Source organism: Elephantulus edwardii, unplaced genomic scaffold, assembly GCF_000299155.1.
Source record: "Elephantulus edwardii isolate Elephantulus edwardi_28Jun2011 unplaced genomic scaffold, EleEdw1.0 scaffold00126, whole genome shotgun sequence".
NCBI classification, from domain to species: domain Eukaryota; kingdom Metazoa; phylum Chordata; class Mammalia; order Macroscelidea; family Macroscelididae; genus Elephantulus; species Elephantulus edwardii.
This window is the reverse complement of record NW_006399876.1, coordinates 4,615,610-4,631,615: the sequence shown is the minus strand read 5'-3', so window position 1 is coordinate 4,631,615 and position 16,006 is coordinate 4,615,610. Positions and strand designations below refer to the sequence as shown.

Below are 16,006 nucleotides of genomic sequence, written 5' to 3'. Positions count from 1 at the left end.
TCTCTTTCTCTATCACTTAGACTCACTCACTGCCGTAGAGTGGGGACAGAAGTGGCTCAGAGCTGACCATCCAGCAGGTTTTCAGAGATTGTCTATAGCATGGGAGGAGATTGCCTGTTTTTCTCCTGAGAAGCACCTGGTGGATTCAGACTGCCAACCTTTGGGTTGGCAGCATAACTCCTTACTCACTAGGTCAGCAGAGCCCCCTTGCTTTTTCAGTATATGTATCTGTCTGTTCACGTGCACATGCATCCGTGCATAGACACACACTTCCATCCACACCCCAGGCACCATTGGTTTCTCGTCTCTAGGCTGTGCAGCCCAGCCCCTCGAGCAGGAGTGGGCTGGGGGCTTGGTTCTTATGTGAATACCTGGTGGGGGAAGGTGTGCCAGATGGGGGCACCTTCATGGGGGTGGTAGAGGAGTCCCCACCATCATGCGGGCAGAGGTGAGTGGGAAACATGCACTGCCGAGAGGTGCTGTCACTGCGCTACAGCTGTGGGTGGCACCTTTGTGCTCTGTTACAGTCACTTCACACACAGCGACTTGTGAACAGCTGTCCTGTTCTGTGCCATCCTCACATCTCCTCCATCCTTAAGCGCAGTGCTGCAGGCTCTGTGTCACGCCTGGTTGAGGGTCTTGCTCTCTACTTTCCCCAGCATGTTGCCTCTCTCCACGGAATAGTCTCTGCTAGCAACTGCCCAAAGTATGCGAGGCAGAGCTTCATCTTTGCCTGGAGGGAGCACACAGCTAGAGTCACTCTTCTCTGTCTCTCTCTTTAACCTGTCTGTAGGGCTTCTTGCTGCACCTACCTGTATGCCCTTTAAATGCATCTCATGGTGCTGCTTTCCAGAGCCCTCAGTGGACTTCTGGGACGGGAAGTCATAACGGGGGAGAATGCCCATCTTTCTTCCAAGGAGCAGCTGGTGAATTTGACCCACCAGAGACGGGTGACCTTTGGTCCAGCAGCTCTCCACAGACCACAGGGGCAGCTCCCAGGGAAGTGTGGCTCCCGGGAAAGTGTGCCCCCCAAAAAAGTGTGTGTGGTATGCTCCTCTCCTGTGGAGGTGGGAGGGGTGCGGGACTCTGGACTTGGGCTGTCAGGGACACAAGACAGGAGATACATTTTTGCATCATTGTATCATTCATGATACATTTGGTAACATGTGACAGAAAATCCAACAGAGATCCCTTGGATGGAAGACTAAAATGTGAACTGTGGAACTCCCAGCTCTTCAGTGACACTCTAGAATGGCTTCTTAAACAGCATCAAAACCATGTGTGAGCTGATGTTCCATCCATGTCAAGGGAACTGGAAAGACACCGTAGAGGCAGTAAGTAAAAGACCACACGCTGAGGCAGGCTAGGCTGCAGGCTGAGTGAAGGGACTCTGCGGATGAGGAGTCGGGACCAGCTGTCAGGGAAGCTTGGATGGGAAGAGACCACTGTTGGAACGAGGGAGGGGAGATTGGGGACCACAGTGGTAACGGGAAACCTAAGTAGTAACCAGGACAGGGATGGAGGGATTCAGAACCTCAGTAGTAACCAGGGGAGCAGACCGGGACTCCCAGGTGAACCAAGGTAAGCCTGTAGTGCACAGCCCCCTGAGCTGCGGCAGTCACACCCACACGGGTGGTGGTGAAGACAAGGGCAGCAGGCCCTCGCTCACATCTGTCAGTCACTCTGGCCGTTGGCTGACAAGGTGACCTTGTACCTGGTGTTTGACCAGCAGGTTTGCTGCTCCGTACTCCTCTCAGCCGTCAGGGCCTCCTGTCACACCTTGAATTCCATTCCTGGTTGTCATAAAGTGCCATTTATAAGAAATCACCCACGCACATGGTTTTGAGACTTGGCCACGAGCCCTGATTATTTCATAAAAACAAAAGGAACGTAACTTCACAGTAAACACGTCTGGTTATGCACGCCTTTGGGTAAGTGGTGCAAAAGTTAAGTGTTCCTACCAGCTGTGGCGAGCTCTGCAGCTAGCACCTACAATGGTGCCTCAGAGCACAGGCTTCTTCTGAAGTTGGGTGTCCCGCCTCAGAAGGCTCGGCAGAGCACGGCTCTGCACACCTGGGTCACTGAACGTCACAGTTGACATCGTGACAGCGAGCCATGAGCTTGTCAGACCTAAATCCTGTGCCGTTACTTCTGAGTGTATGGATTGAGGATTTGATCTAACACTATTTTACGCAAAAATAAAGCTAGAACGAAGTGCTGGCCACTATGCGGCGTTCGGATGGTCTGGAGAAAGGAGCCAGCCTTATGTGTGTGCGAAAAGAGAAAGTGAACCTAGCTGAAGTCAGGCTCCAGACCACGGTGTGGGGAGACGCCCCGCATGTCACTGACATGTCAGCTGTAATTCCCTTTCCTGAGAGCCCTGGCCCAGTGGCCCGTGGAGGGAGCACTGCTCCGGAAATCCCACCAGCTGTGGCTCACTTGGCAGTTTGAGGAAAACTTGGTGAGCCCTGTTCTGTGTAAGGCAGCAGGGACCCCTGGATGGGTCTGAAGAAAAATAGTTAGCATTAGCCTGTGTTGATCAGGCTGTGAGGAAACAGGTATTGCCCTGTGTCACTGACCTACAGAGAGTAATTTTACGGCATCTCTGAAAATTGAAGTGAAGATGTGCAGCATTTATTGCAGAAGATCAAAGAGTACATCCTTCAATATGGAGTACAGCTCAACATCACAACCAAAACCCTCTCCACTGGTTCAGTACAGCAGTATTGTTCTAGATGGAGAAAAGATTGACGTAAACAATTTCATTTTACTTGGATCCACAGTCAACATCCGTGGTAGCAGCAGTCAAGAAATCAGAAAATGTGTTACCTTGGGGAAATCTGCTGTCAAAGACCTCTCCTAAATGTTAAAGAGCAAGAATGTCAGTTTAAAGACTAAGGTGTGCCTGATCCTAGCCATGGTCTTTCTCAGTTGTTTCTCATGCATCTGAAACTTTAACGGTGAAGAAGGCAGACTGAAGGAGAATGGATGGATCCTTTTGAATTGTGGTGTTGACGAGGATTGTTAAATATCCTTGGACAGTCAAAAGCAAATTTGTCTTGAAGGAAGTGAAACCTGGGCTGCTCCTTAGAAATGTAAACCTTAATGTCCACTAGTAGGTGAATAATTAAGTAAGGTATGGCATTTGTTTTCAGCCCAATGCTTTGCAGTTAATGAAAGGAATGAGGCGGCCTGACAGGCCGTCATTGACTAGAGAAGCCAGAGGCAATGAGTGTGCATGTGTGTTTGGGGAGCTGTTCACCACCAGGACGTTCATTGTGAGGTGTGTGCTGTTACCTGCAGGTGGCGCGCTTACAGTTAACTGGAGGGTATGTGCTTCCTGTTACCTGGAGGGGGTGTGCTTACTGTGAACTGGAGGGGAGCGCTTAACAGATACCTGGAGGGGGCACACTTGCTGTTAACTGGAAGGGGCGAATTTACTGTTACCTGGAGGGGGTGCACTCTGACTGTTACCTGGAGGTGGCACACTCACTGTTCTCTAGAGAAGGTGCACCTACAGATATAAAATTTCAGGTTTCACCCCCAGAACTGGTACCTCAGGAGGATGCGGCCCAGGAGTCTGCATTTCCATCAGTAAAAATGAGACTTTACCCCTTTGATTTGACCATTCCTTATGTCTTTGACGTAGCAGGCATGAGTGGACACGTGCTCTTTTTACTGAAACCTCCAGTGAAGTTGTATTTCTGTGTGGCACCGGTGGGGGTAGTGGTAGCTGCCTGTGATCGGAGTATGACTTCGCAGCCCTGTGAACAGCAGAGCCTCTCTGCCCTGTGCACCTTATCATCACTGACATCCTTGAGCCCATTGCTGCAGTCACTGCTATGACAGTTGTGTGCTGTTGTCTCAGAACCCACCCAGAGCTGACCCTCCAGCAGGTTTTCAGGGGCAGTAATTGCATGGGAGGGAACTGATCCTTGGCCCATGGAGCTGCTGGTGGATTCAAGCTGCAGGCCTTCGGGATTGCAGCGCAGCTTCTTGCCAGTAGGCCACCAGAGCTCCCCCCTGGTGGATGACAGCACTTCAGTGACAGCAGGGTGTAGGCCACAGAGTTGTGCTGTGAACCTAACTGCAGGCAGTTGGAGCCCACCAGTGGCTCTGAAAGAACAACGAACGTTCTCCTTCTGGGTGATTTACAGCCTCAGAAAACCCGCTGGAGGGTCAGCAGTGAGTGTACTCTGACTAAACAGCCGTGAGGGGATTCTTTTGAATGAAAATAGCAAAAAGTCACTAAAAATATAATAGAGCCTTGTCTGGTGATTCCATCAGGATGTGAGGAGGAAAGTTGAAGAGCTAGCAAGGCGGCCTTGGTGCCTGTCCCACTGGAGTGCGTGCTGGTCTGTCTGTGTCTCCCCGAGAGGGCACCTGCCTTGCTGGGGCCCTGGGGTGCATGCTGGTCTGTCTGTGTCTCCCCGAGAGGGAACCTGCCTTGCTGGGGCCCTGGAGTGCGTGCTGGTCTGTCTGTGTCTCCCCGAGAGTGCGCCTGTCCCACTGGGGTGCTGAGGTGCGTGATTTCCTTCCTGTGTCTACCCAAGAGCCCTGCTGTGGATGTTTGAGCAACTTGTATGAACTGGAAAGAGTATTTATCATTTTTGGACTTAAGTGTGAATCTGATTTACAGTTCTTGATTTAAAATTGGTCTAATGGTGGCTTTTAATCAGTAATGCACTGTGTATCATCTAAACCTTTGGTCTGAGTCGGAGCTTTTTACCCAGAAATTCTAAGCATCAACCTTTCCAAGCCTTGTGGGGAAACAGACCTTCCTCCCCTACCTGCCAAACTACATTCTGGGTTTCCATAATAGAGCTTATTACTGCAGGGGGGGAAGCAGACCAACTCTTCAGGTGTACAGTCCAGTGCCCTGCAGCCCAGATGGATCCGCGGGCCCGGGGACCGCAGCACCCCCCAGTGTCCAGGTTGAACGGGGCCAGTGCTCCACTCCAGAAACACTTGCAGGAATTCTGAGGGTTAAACATGCGCGTCCTGTGTGCAGTAGTAACAATGATGAGAAAGTACAGGCCTGGGACAGCCAGACTTCTCTTTAAAATACAAACACTCCAGGCACGACTAGGTCTATTCTGATTCAGAAAATACCTGAAACCTTATCAGAAATAGTACAAATGAAGTACTGGTGCCTTAAGCTATTTTTAGATGAATCTTTTTGAAGAAGGAAAAAAAATCTAGGTTCTGACAGTTGGATTCTTAACAAGGAATGCTGTTATACGTGTTTGAGGTTTGTTGGGCTGAGCTTGGCTTTTGTCTTGCAGTAACAGTACAAGCACAGTGTACATATGAGCATGCTTCTGGAATCTTCTACTTTGGCATTTCCTGTGCAGCATTTATCTACACTCCTGAGTTTCCGTTTGCTTTGATAGGTTTTCTGTTGAGTTCTGCGCTAAGGGAAGGCTTCTCTTTAAGTGGTAGCAGGACTGTCTGCCTGCTGTGTTGGTTGGAGTTGTGCCATGGGAGGGTGTTTCTGGCTGCTGTGACGTCCTTCCTGTTAGTAGACATGTAACCACAGCCAGTCAGAAGCAGACGGATTCTTCAGCTTCGATGGTCTGGCTTTTTATCAGGAAAACTTAAAATAGCTTAAGAAATTTTAAAGACTTGAACCATGAGGAAAGTGAACTCTGTCTCTGGAGTAGCAGAGGGGAGGAGTGGGACTGTCAGCGAGGGGCTGGTCTGCTGGTTGGTGGGGCTGTGATCCCAGCGTCCACCTTGGTGAGCTCTCACCAGCCCCCCTGTCTGTGTCCTCAGCCATAGGGGCCTGGCCAGCTTCCTTCCCTCCTCTCAGACCATCCCTTCATGTCGCTGCCCATCTCCTGCCTGAAATGCACATCTTTCATTCTCTTCACTCGTCACCGGTTCTCATGTCCTTGTACTTGGTCGCTGGGCGCTGTCCAGTCCGCTCTGCATTGTAGCTGTCCTGTCTGTGACGGAATGGAATGTTGCTAGGTCCTGCTCCAGTATCAGGGTCACTGCCGTGTGGGAATCCGTGTCGTTGACAGTGTCCTCCTTTTTGCTGCCAACCTGCAGTATGTGGTTCGAATCCACCAGTTCCTCCATAGGAAAAAAACAAAGTCTCCTCCTGTGAGATTTACAGCCTCTGAAGACCTGCTGGAGGGCGAGCTAGTGTTCTCAGTTCTGATAATACAAAACAGCAGTTTTACCGGGAGCCCAGGCAGTGTTAGTAGTTAAGACTGGACGGTGGTTTGAGCTCAGCAGCTGCCTCCCAGGAAGATGAAGCAGTCTGCTCCCCTGGCCTTGGAGATGCTGGGACGTCCTTCCAATCCCAGAAGGTCACTTGGGAGCTCTGGTGTGTCAAAAGATAGGCGGTTCACCTCCTCGGCTGCTCTGCGGGAGGATGGCAAGCTCCTCCCGGCCGCTGACGGCCTCTGCCAAACTGCTGAAGGGTCAGCTGTGAGTCAGTGCCGACTCGGCAGGACACGCCTCATGATACAGGCTCCCTAGATCATTCGTTCCGGCGGTTTAGTGGGGAGGAGTTGTGCTGCTAACCCCAGGCACATGGTTTCAGCTCACCAGCTGCTCCAGGAGGAAGATGGGCAGGCTCCTTCTGTGGGACTTACAGCCTCTGAAGACCTGCTGGAGGGTCAGCTAGGAGTCACTTCCCACTTGCTGGGGCATAACAGTAATACAGGGTTATGGGAAGCAGCTTGATAGGAGTAGCCTAGATGCTAAGTGTGCTCTCCAGGGAGGGACCCCTCCTAAGGATGAAGGCCGGGCTTGCTGCCCTCACTTTCCCCTTGTTGTGGACTGTGGAGTCACATCCGACCCGCACAGGAGGAGAGTGCCCCTCCTTCCCCAGCGCAGCACCTGGTGGATTGCAGCGCCTTCGGGGTGACAGCCAGCTTCTTGCCGCTAGGCACCAGAGCTCCCTTGCTGTCCACACTCTCTGGAGCATCCCGACTGCGCCTCCTTCAAGACAGATGTTGTGTTCTTCTGGCTGTCACAGTCCTCACTATTTGTCAACACCGTGACTGGAAGACATTACTACCTCAGCCTTTCCTATTCACTGCCCAGCTTTTGTATGTGTTGTTATGTGCCATCAAGGTGCCTGCGACTCATAGTGGCCCTATGTACAGTGGTTCTGAAGCCTGCCCTATCCTGAGCCAGTCTCATTGACTGCAACATATCACCCGCCATCGCCCCAGTTACTGTATCAGTCCATCTTATCTGGGGTCTTCCTCTCCTGCTGTCCCTCCGCCCTTCTGAGCATGATGTCCTTCTCCAAGGATCAGTCCCTCCTGGACACATGCCCAAAATATATGAGATGGAGCTTCAAAATCTTAGCCTCCAGGTAGAAACTTGGTTTCAACATCTTCAAAACCAGAGGTATTTGTTTTGTTGATGGTCCATGGTATATTCCAACCAGCAGACTTGCCCAGTACAATAAGTCTCCTGATTTCCTGAGTGCTGATACCGAAAGTGTGGATTGTGGATTCAAGTTAAGATTAAATCATTGACCGTGTCAATCTTTTTTCGATTTATTATCATGTCTGTTGGCCTCATGGTGAGAACCTTTGTTTGCTTGATTTGAGAAGTAATCTAAATTGAAAACTTCAATCCTTAATCTTCTGCAGCAAGTGCTTCAAGTTTTCCTCATTTTTCACAAGCAAGGTTATGATATCTGCGTAATGCACGTTGTTGAATCTCACTCTGATCCTGATGCTACGTTCCTCTTCACAGTGTCTGACTACAGATTATTTGTCCAGCGTACAGAGTGAGAGGGTATGAGGAAAGGATACAGCCCTGAGACACTCCTTTTCTAGTTTTAAACCATGTAGTGTTCCATTTGGACAGACAGCAACTTCTTGGTCTAGGTAACGATTTTTGTATGAACATGAGGTGACTGAAAATGCCTTGACATGGGTCCAGCACATCGTAGTTTTCCAAATGGTGTCTTTGTTTGATGGCACTTTATTTAAAAGTGACCTTTTGCAGGAGATTTACCCAATGCAATGTCATTGTACTTACAGACCCTCTTAAACTAGTCCTCTTTCCACACACATATCCACTGCCCTCAGTGGGCCAGTTCCAGCTCTCCCATGATCCCACATGGCTGGTGACTACAGGCTTTTCCCGGTAACACTGGGAGACATGTGAGAAACTCTGTGTAAACACTGCCCATCTGCTGTTTGTATCTGTCTGTGTGTCCTGCTGTAGATGACCTGTCTGTGTTCCAAAAAGGCCTGCCTCTCCACTGAGTCACCTGACCTGTCTGCCCTCAGCCTGAGCTGTGCATCACTCCATCCGTTCCCTCCTCTCTCTGTTAGGCTCCCCAGGAAGCTCACTCTCTGCACATCAGCTTCTGCCTCGTGCCCCAAAACGTCTCAGCTCTGCCTCTCTTCCCAGCCCTGCTTCTCCTCCCAGCCCGGCCTCTCCTGTCAGCCCGGCCTCTCCTCCCAGCCCAGCCTCTCCTCTCAGCCCTGTGACCGTGGGTTCCTCTCAGGACTGTCCTCTTCACTGCCTATGCATCGTCCCCTCACCCTGATGAACCTCCCCAGGTCCAGCAGCCAGGTTTCCATCTCCCTCTGCCTCGATGTGTCCCCACCATCTGATACAGTGGGAGTTTCCTCCCCGGGACATTTGGCGACTGCAGAGCTGTCCTCCTCCCAGCTTGTCCTCACCTGAGACACTCAGCAGCGGAGCTGGCCTGCTGACTGTCTCCACCCCCCCAGCACATCCTGAAGTATAGACGGCGCTGAGCATGACCGTCACAGCTGTCCGGTCGGGCTTGCCCCACACTGGACTTTGGATTTCAGAACAGCTCCTCCCACCCCTTCCTCTCTCAGGACACAAACTCCATCCTCCACTTCTCCTGCCAGGACCCTTGGAGTCCTCCCAGCCCTTAACAACTGCAACTTGAGGATTGCCAAGTTTCCCCTCTGTTCACTCCATGAAGAACTCTCCCCATCAGCAACATCCATAGTACAGAACTGATTCCTGTAAGGTCAGACGTGACCCCCCAACTCTGCTGAACCTCCTTCACATTTCTGGGTCTGGAATTTGAAGCAAATGACCACACAGAATACAGAATCTTTTCTCACAGCTGTAAAGTTTAATAGGGTAACAGGTTCAGGTGGATTGGGGAGAGGCAAAAAATATCAGACAGTGAAAGTCTGGGTTCAGCAAATGATAGTCTCAAGTCAAGTTAGCATCGAGACATAATCCCTCAGCTAATCCAGGCAGCCTCTCAGTCTACAGCAAACCCCTCTGGCCTGAAGGACACGCGCTGCTTTTTGTGCTGCTGCTTTTTTTCTGGTTTTGGGGTTCCTGTTTTAAGGAATCTGGTCCCTTGCCACAGTGTCTCTAGTAGAGTCGGGTAGTGTTGGTCTCACAGCTATAGATGATGCTGAAGGTTCTGATCAACGTGAACCCCGTCTCCACAGTGGAGGCAGCTGGAGACAACATCCCTGGGAAGCTAGCAGGGTTGGGGGGAGCCGCAAAGGTGCCTTCCACTTACACATTCCTACCTCGCGTGTGATAGGATAGTAAAAATTCCTACCACCACAGGGACCGTGTCTGGTGCCGGCACCTCCGGTGGTTCTAGTAAAACCGTCCAGTCAGCCTCCGTGCCCTAGCTTTGTGGGCATCGTGGTCCAGGTCCTGCTGGAGTGGCTTACCGCCGTCCCGCCTCTGTCTCAACCGTGTTGTTGTGTGTGCTGTAAACACACATGAGGTGGGTGCTTCGAGGACTGCAGAGGGCCCAGCACCACCTGGAGGGTTGCTGCTGGGCTCAACCTTGAAGCTTCTTAGCTTGGCTGCTCCTCTGTGCCCTGCACTCAGCTCTGCCCATTTCCTTCTGTGAGAATGACTGTGAACTTGAGCTGGCTTCTCCACCGACCCAGGGGCTGTTACCTGTTTGTACCCCACGGGAGGCCCGCCTTGTACTGGGTGCTCATGGCCCTTGGAGCCTGTCCTAAGTCCTGGAGTCTTGCAGTGCCCACTCCCTGACCTCCCCTTCATGTGTGCTGCCCAGCACAGCTGTCACATGACTTCAGGCTCACTCAGGTGTCCTGACTCGGGTGGAGATCAAGCTGCTGTCACCTCCTTCAGAACTCCTTTGGATAGGCATACCAGCCTTCCCTCTGCCTGTGTCCCCAGGGTTCTCCCGGGCCCTCCTTTGTCCTCAGGGCACCTGTGCACTGCTGGCATGGCAGGTGTGCTCGCCTGCCATCCAGGGGTGCCTTTCTGGGGGCCCAGTGGCTACCTTTGACTCTGCATACTACTACTCCCCACTCCCCACATCCCTTTATTTCCTGTTTCATTGTAAAATACTGACTCGGATAGCTTGTGGTGATTACATGCCATCGAGTCGGAACCAGTTCACAGCTGACTCCCAGGGGGCTTTCAGAGGCTGTAAGTCAGACAGGAGGTGACTGGCCCTCTTTCCCTGGAGCTCCATGCCCTAGACGATTCTCAGACTGCTCGCTGTCGCCAGTTAGGGGTTTTGCAGCATGTTTGCATACCCCCTCCACTCTGTGTCTGTGACTGTGTCTCTACTGTCCCCTCCCCCCCACCCCAGCTCGGAGTGAATGCTGACCTTGAGTCCGTGCACGTCACTTTTGGAGGAGTGTATCTCACCGTGAGGCTGTGTGCTGGACTGTAGATCTGCAAGGACCGTTGGATGTCCTTGACTTTGAGCAGGTTGCTTGTGCTCCAGGATTGACTTTGGCACCTGCTGCTGGATCCCAGGGGCCTCTGCCCTGAGCACTGCTGTAGGCCAGAAAGGGGCTGGGCACACAGAGGGGTCTCAGGACGGTAGGGCTTGTCTATGCGTTACCATTGTCACGTAAAGGTCCCTAGTCGGTGTAATCGGAATCAGAAGAGCATGCTGCCTAGCATGGAATGCCCTCTCCTCACGTGGAATGCCCTCTCCTCACTTACAGTGCCCTCTCCTTGTGTGAAATGTCCTGTCCTCGTGTGGAATGCCCTCGCTGTGCTTGGCCAGCTCAGGGGAGAATGGCAGCCGAGGCCAACTCTGCATCACAAAGCAGCAGGTGGTCCCAGGCAGCCGCGCTGGTCCCCTTTTCCTTGGAAGCTCACCAGGCCATTGTACCCTCACACCAGGACTTGCCCGTGGAGGACAGGAGCTGCCACATGGACATCTTTCTCAGAGCGTCTCTTGTTTTCCAGGAGTTTGCAGCACTTACGAAAGAGCTCAATGTGTGTCGGGAGCAGCTCCTCGAGAGAGAAGAAGAGATTGCCGAGCTGAAAGCTGAGCGGAACAACACCAGGGTTTGTAGCCCCAGCTGTAGCCTCTGGCTTCTGGGAGAGTCCATGTCTGTGTGTGTGTGTGTGTGTGTGTGTGTGTGTGTGTGTGCGCGCGCGCGCACGCCTGTCCCCGTCCCCGTCCCCGTGTGGGCACCAGGATCAGCGAAGTGCAAAGACGTGACCTCCTCCTGGGCGGAAGTGTCCAGTGAGAATGCATGATGTGCTGACACATGTAGGGAGGTTCCGACGTGGGCCTGGACGGTGAGCGTCCGCCCTTAACCCAGCGTGCCGTGGAACATCTGCTCACTGGACGTACTGTTTTCTGTCTCAGCTGCTGCTGGAGCATCTGGAGTGCCTGGTGTCACGGCATGAGCGGTCTCTCAGGATGACGGTGGTGAAGAGACAGGCCCAGTCCCCAGCAGGGGTCTCCAGCGAAGTCGAAGTCCTCAAAGCGCTCAAGTCGCTGTTCGAGCACCACAAAGCCCTGGACGAGAAGGTGCGTGTGCGGGACCCCGTCTTGTGTGCCGCGAGCCAGTAGACCTTGTGCCCTGCTACCTCAGCTTCATTCTGGAAGCCTCCGGAGTTGTTGTGAACAGCAGAGTCCTGTAAGAGGACTGCTTGACTCAGAAATCTCTTGCTGCTTTGTGTGTTTTTTCTGTTAAGAATTCATTTATTCAGGGTGAAGTGCTTTCTCGAGCTTATTTTAAAGCCTGTAATGTAAAATTTCCTTGATGAGTGATTTCTGTGCACGGGACCCTGGTGCTCTGGAGTGTCCCCATGTATGGGCACTGTCTGGAGTACTGGGGCTGTGGTGGTGCAGTGGTCAGAGGTTCTGGCCCACCACCTGCTCCACAGGAGCGACACGTGCAGTGTGAGAAGAGTGCAGCCTTGGAGACGGGGCATTCCTGCTCTGCGGTGCAGGGTCTCCACGTTGGCATCTGTTTGGACTGGTGTTAGTGTGACATACATAAGGATAAAAAATAAATTATACACACAGACAGTAACTTGTTATGTGCCGTTGAGTCACCTGCCACTCATAGCGACCCTATGTACAGCAGCTCTGAAGGCCACCCTGTCCTAAGCCGGTCTCACTAATTCTGACACACCATTCCCCCATTGCTCCAGTTACTGTATCAATCCATCTCATCCAGGGTCGTCTTCTCCTGTGCACTCCTTCCAACCTTCCGAGCATGATGTCCTTCTCCAAGGACAGGTCTCTCTTGGCCATGTGCCCAAAGTACATGAGACAGAGCTTCAAAATCCTTGCCTCCAAGGAGAAACTTGGTTTCACCCTCTCCAAGGCAGACCTATTTGTTTCCTTGGCGGTCCATGCTAGGTTCAAGACTCTTCTCCAGCACCACAACTTAAAAGCATCATTTCTTCTGTTATCCGTAATCATTGTCCAGCTCTCTGATGCACAGCAAGTAATTACAAAGACTATGACCTGGATCAGGTGCACCTTAGTCTCTAAACTGACACGTTGCTTCTCAGTACTTTGGAGAGGTCCCTGACAGCAGATTTTCCTAATACAATAAATCTGTTGATTTCCTGACACTAACTTAACCCATCTTATTTTCAGGTGAGGGAGAGATTACGAGTAGCACTTGAAAGGTGTAGTTTGTTAGAAGAAGAACTAGGTGCCACCCATAAAGAGGTAAGCTTGAGAAATCATTTGGTGGGAATTGGAGAGTTTGAAATCTTTATTTCTTTAATTAAAAGGAGATGACACGGGGTGCAGTGTGGGTGCTGGGCAGTGTTGGTCTTCCTGATCGAGGGGACCGGCCGCCTGTACAGGTCATTTTAGCCAACTCTTCTTTTGTTGTATTTTATATATAATAACTAGAATGATACTGTAATTACACATGTATTGTTGGTGTTGATGTGCCATCGAGTCTCCGACAACTCCCAGCGACCCTGTGTCCAACAGCTCTGAAGCCTGCCCTACCTGAGCCAGCCTCACCGACTCTGACACACCTGCCCTCATTACCATTATGTACTAATAGGAATATATTTATTTGCTATGTTACAGTTACATTTTTTGTTTTCAAAAATAGTTTCTTTCTGTTGTTGAGACTGCACACCGGAGGGTCACTAGTGCCATAGTGTCCCGTGCCCTGGCCAGCGACACTGATGGCGGACTCGCAGTCCTGCTCCCCTTCTCCCCCGCTCCCTCGTTAGTGTCCCCCACTGTCCCCAGACTCGCGCTCTAGGCCTCTGGGTGCTGTTGTCACGGGACAGTTCTTTACAAGGGCACCGACTCCCAGCAGACATCGTCACTGGTTCACAAGCCCAGCCGCTGTCCACTTCGTTCAGTGCCTTGGGGCCCTTAGGTGCTCGTCTGTCCAGCAGTGAGCAGTCCCTCGGGGGATAAGCCAGGCAGGTCGATGGAGCCGCGTCTCCCGCCAGCACCTGGGGTCGTGGGTTATGGTGACTTTGCTCACAGCAGTTTTGTTTCCTTTCCGTCTTTTGCATGAGGTGTTTTACTCTCATATTCAATTTTTTGGCTTCAGTTAATGATCCTTAAAGAACAGAATAATCAGAAAAAAACCCTAGCGGATGGGCTGCTGGACATGAACCACGAGCAGGGAAACACGCCGAGCACGAACGGAAAGGCAAGTCCCGGCTGGGGGTGCCCTTCCCCGCTGCTGCCCCTCCCCCACTGCTCCCCCTCCCCCACAGGGCACTGGTGCAGCGGGGGCTGTGGCGGCGGCCTGACCCCACCCCGGCCTGATGGCCTCGTCGGCCTGCAGTTGGCTCACACCGGCTGCTGTTGTCCGCCAGCTCCTGAGACAAGGCTCCTGATGGCTGTGTGTTTCTAGCAGAGGTCTTCTGACGGCTCCCTGAGCCACGAGGAGGACCTGGCCAAGGTGGTGGAGCTCCAGGACATCATAGACAAGCAGTCCCGAGAGCAGGGCCAGATGAAGGAGCGGCTGGCCGCCCTGTCCAGCCGCGTCACCGAGCTGGAGGAGGACCTGGACACAGCGCGGAAGGACCTCATCAAGTCTGAGGAAGTGAACACGAAGCTGCAGAGGGATGTCCGCGAGGTGAGTGGTCTGTCCATCCTGCGCCTGTGTGTCAGAGGTGATGGGGTCGGCTCCCGTTTCGGGGGTGACCTTTTACTCCAGAGCATCACAGTTAAAGGAGCGCGGGCCCAGCATGGGCATCTTGGCCTTCTTTTCACATGACCCGAAAGGGATGAGCTTGGTCGAATGTGCTCAGGCAGTTCTTGATAACTAAATCGGTGGCTGTTTGGATTCTCAAGGTCGGTACGTTTTAGTTCACATTTGGGTTTTACTGATGCTCATTTACTTTTGATGAGAAAATTAGGCTTAACTCAATCTCTCTGTCTTTGTCCCAGTAAACGTATTAAATCCTAACCATCCTTTTTCATTTCTCTGAAAACCTGACGTAGGCCATGGCCCAGAAGGAGGACATGGAGGAGAGAATCACCACCCTTGAAAAGCGCTACCTCGCCGCACAGCGTGAAGCCACATCTGTGCACGACCTCAACGACAAGCTGGAAAACGAGATTGCGAACAAGGACTCCATGCATCGGCAGGTAACGCTTGCTGCTTCGTGGGGCGTCCCTCGTTAGTGAGCTCCCAGGGGAGCCACAGACCGGGCCAGGTCCGGAGGGCAGCGTGCCAGGTCTCAGCATGCTCGGGTAAGGCCTTCACTGTTGAGCGTGTGCTTGACCTCTCGGGGCACTGCCAGGAGCCTACTGGCTCCCCGGTTAAATGCGCAGTTACTGACCGAAAGGTTGGCAGTTTGAACCCTCCAGCTGCCCCTTGGAAGGAACATCAGGCCCTTTCCTGAGTCCGTTTCCACCTGGGAAAGCCCATCTCCCTGTGACATGAGGTCGCAGCTCCATTGGAGCGATTCCACGGCAGCATGTCGGTGGAGCTGCCCGGCTGACTCCGTTCACATCCTTGTTAGCCGCAGCTGTTGTTTCCCCCAGAGGGTGAAGAGGCGCTAACATGTCCGTGGACCCCTAAGCTGTCTGCCTTCTGCTGGGTGAGCAGGGAGCTTGTGATGAGTGTCAGGTTCAGAGGTGAAGCCTGTGGCGGGTGTGACCCTAGGCCGTAGCCACGCTGGCCCCTGCTTCTGTGTCTGGTCCGATATCAAGGGTCAGGCAGCAAAACCTCTGATCGGCCTGGAAGAGCAAGTGAGCTCGCTTTTGGGCCAGGGGCCATGCTTTGACCAACAGGAAGATACTGACAGCCGCGAAGAAGGCTGCTGTGTAATATTTAATACCAGGTGAAATACATCCAAGGTGACTTCAGAGGCAATACCTGGCTTTAAAATGCAGATAGCCTCCAACTTCGGCCAGGGACTGTTCCTTCCCGTCAGTTCCCAAGTTAGTGAGATACTCTTTGTTTTGTTTTTATTAATATGCCTTTTGTTCCCGTGGTCTTTGTAAATGTTCTGTCTTTGCCTTTTGGGGGTTGGAATCTGAGTAACCTCAGCCGGTTCTGGGTGAGTGCAGCGGGTCCTCGTTGGAGTCCTTCGTGGTTCTCGGACTGCCTGTGGTCCTGACACCGTGGGCGTGTCGGGAGAGTTTTAAACGCAGTGTGTGTCCACACATGGCAGTATGTGCACACAAAAAGGAGGTAGAATTAAATGCTCATTCCTCGAGAACCTGAAGATAGAGATTTTTATGTTTTTTTAACTTTGAATTTTCTCCATTGAAATAAGTGTTCAGAGTAAGAGCATTTTTAACCAGAGTAACAGTCTTTAAAATGCCTCACCCAGC

The 16,006-nt window shown here is 52.2% G+C and overlaps 1 protein-coding gene across 3 annotated transcripts in view; it reads left to right on the top strand.

The window, feature by feature from the left end:
• The window catches only part of PPFIA1 (protein tyrosine phosphatase, receptor type, f polypeptide (PTPRF), interacting protein (liprin), alpha 1), a 103,432-nt gene that overhangs the window by 34,211 nt on the left and 53,215 nt on the right, over window positions 1-16,006 (top strand). For all 3 annotated transcript variants that reach the window (XM_006893226.1, XM_006893225.1, XM_006893224.1), the window contains exons 2-7: window positions 11,176-11,277; window positions 11,585-11,749; window positions 12,833-12,907; window positions 13,764-13,865; window positions 14,076-14,297; window positions 14,666-14,812. In XM_006893226.1, the coding sequence (XP_006893288.1) occupies window positions 11,176-11,277; window positions 11,585-11,749; window positions 12,833-12,907; window positions 13,764-13,865; window positions 14,076-14,297; window positions 14,666-14,812 (813 nt within the window). The remainder of the gene's footprint in view (window positions 1-11,175; window positions 11,278-11,584; window positions 11,750-12,832; window positions 12,908-13,763; window positions 13,866-14,075; window positions 14,298-14,665; window positions 14,813-16,006) is intronic.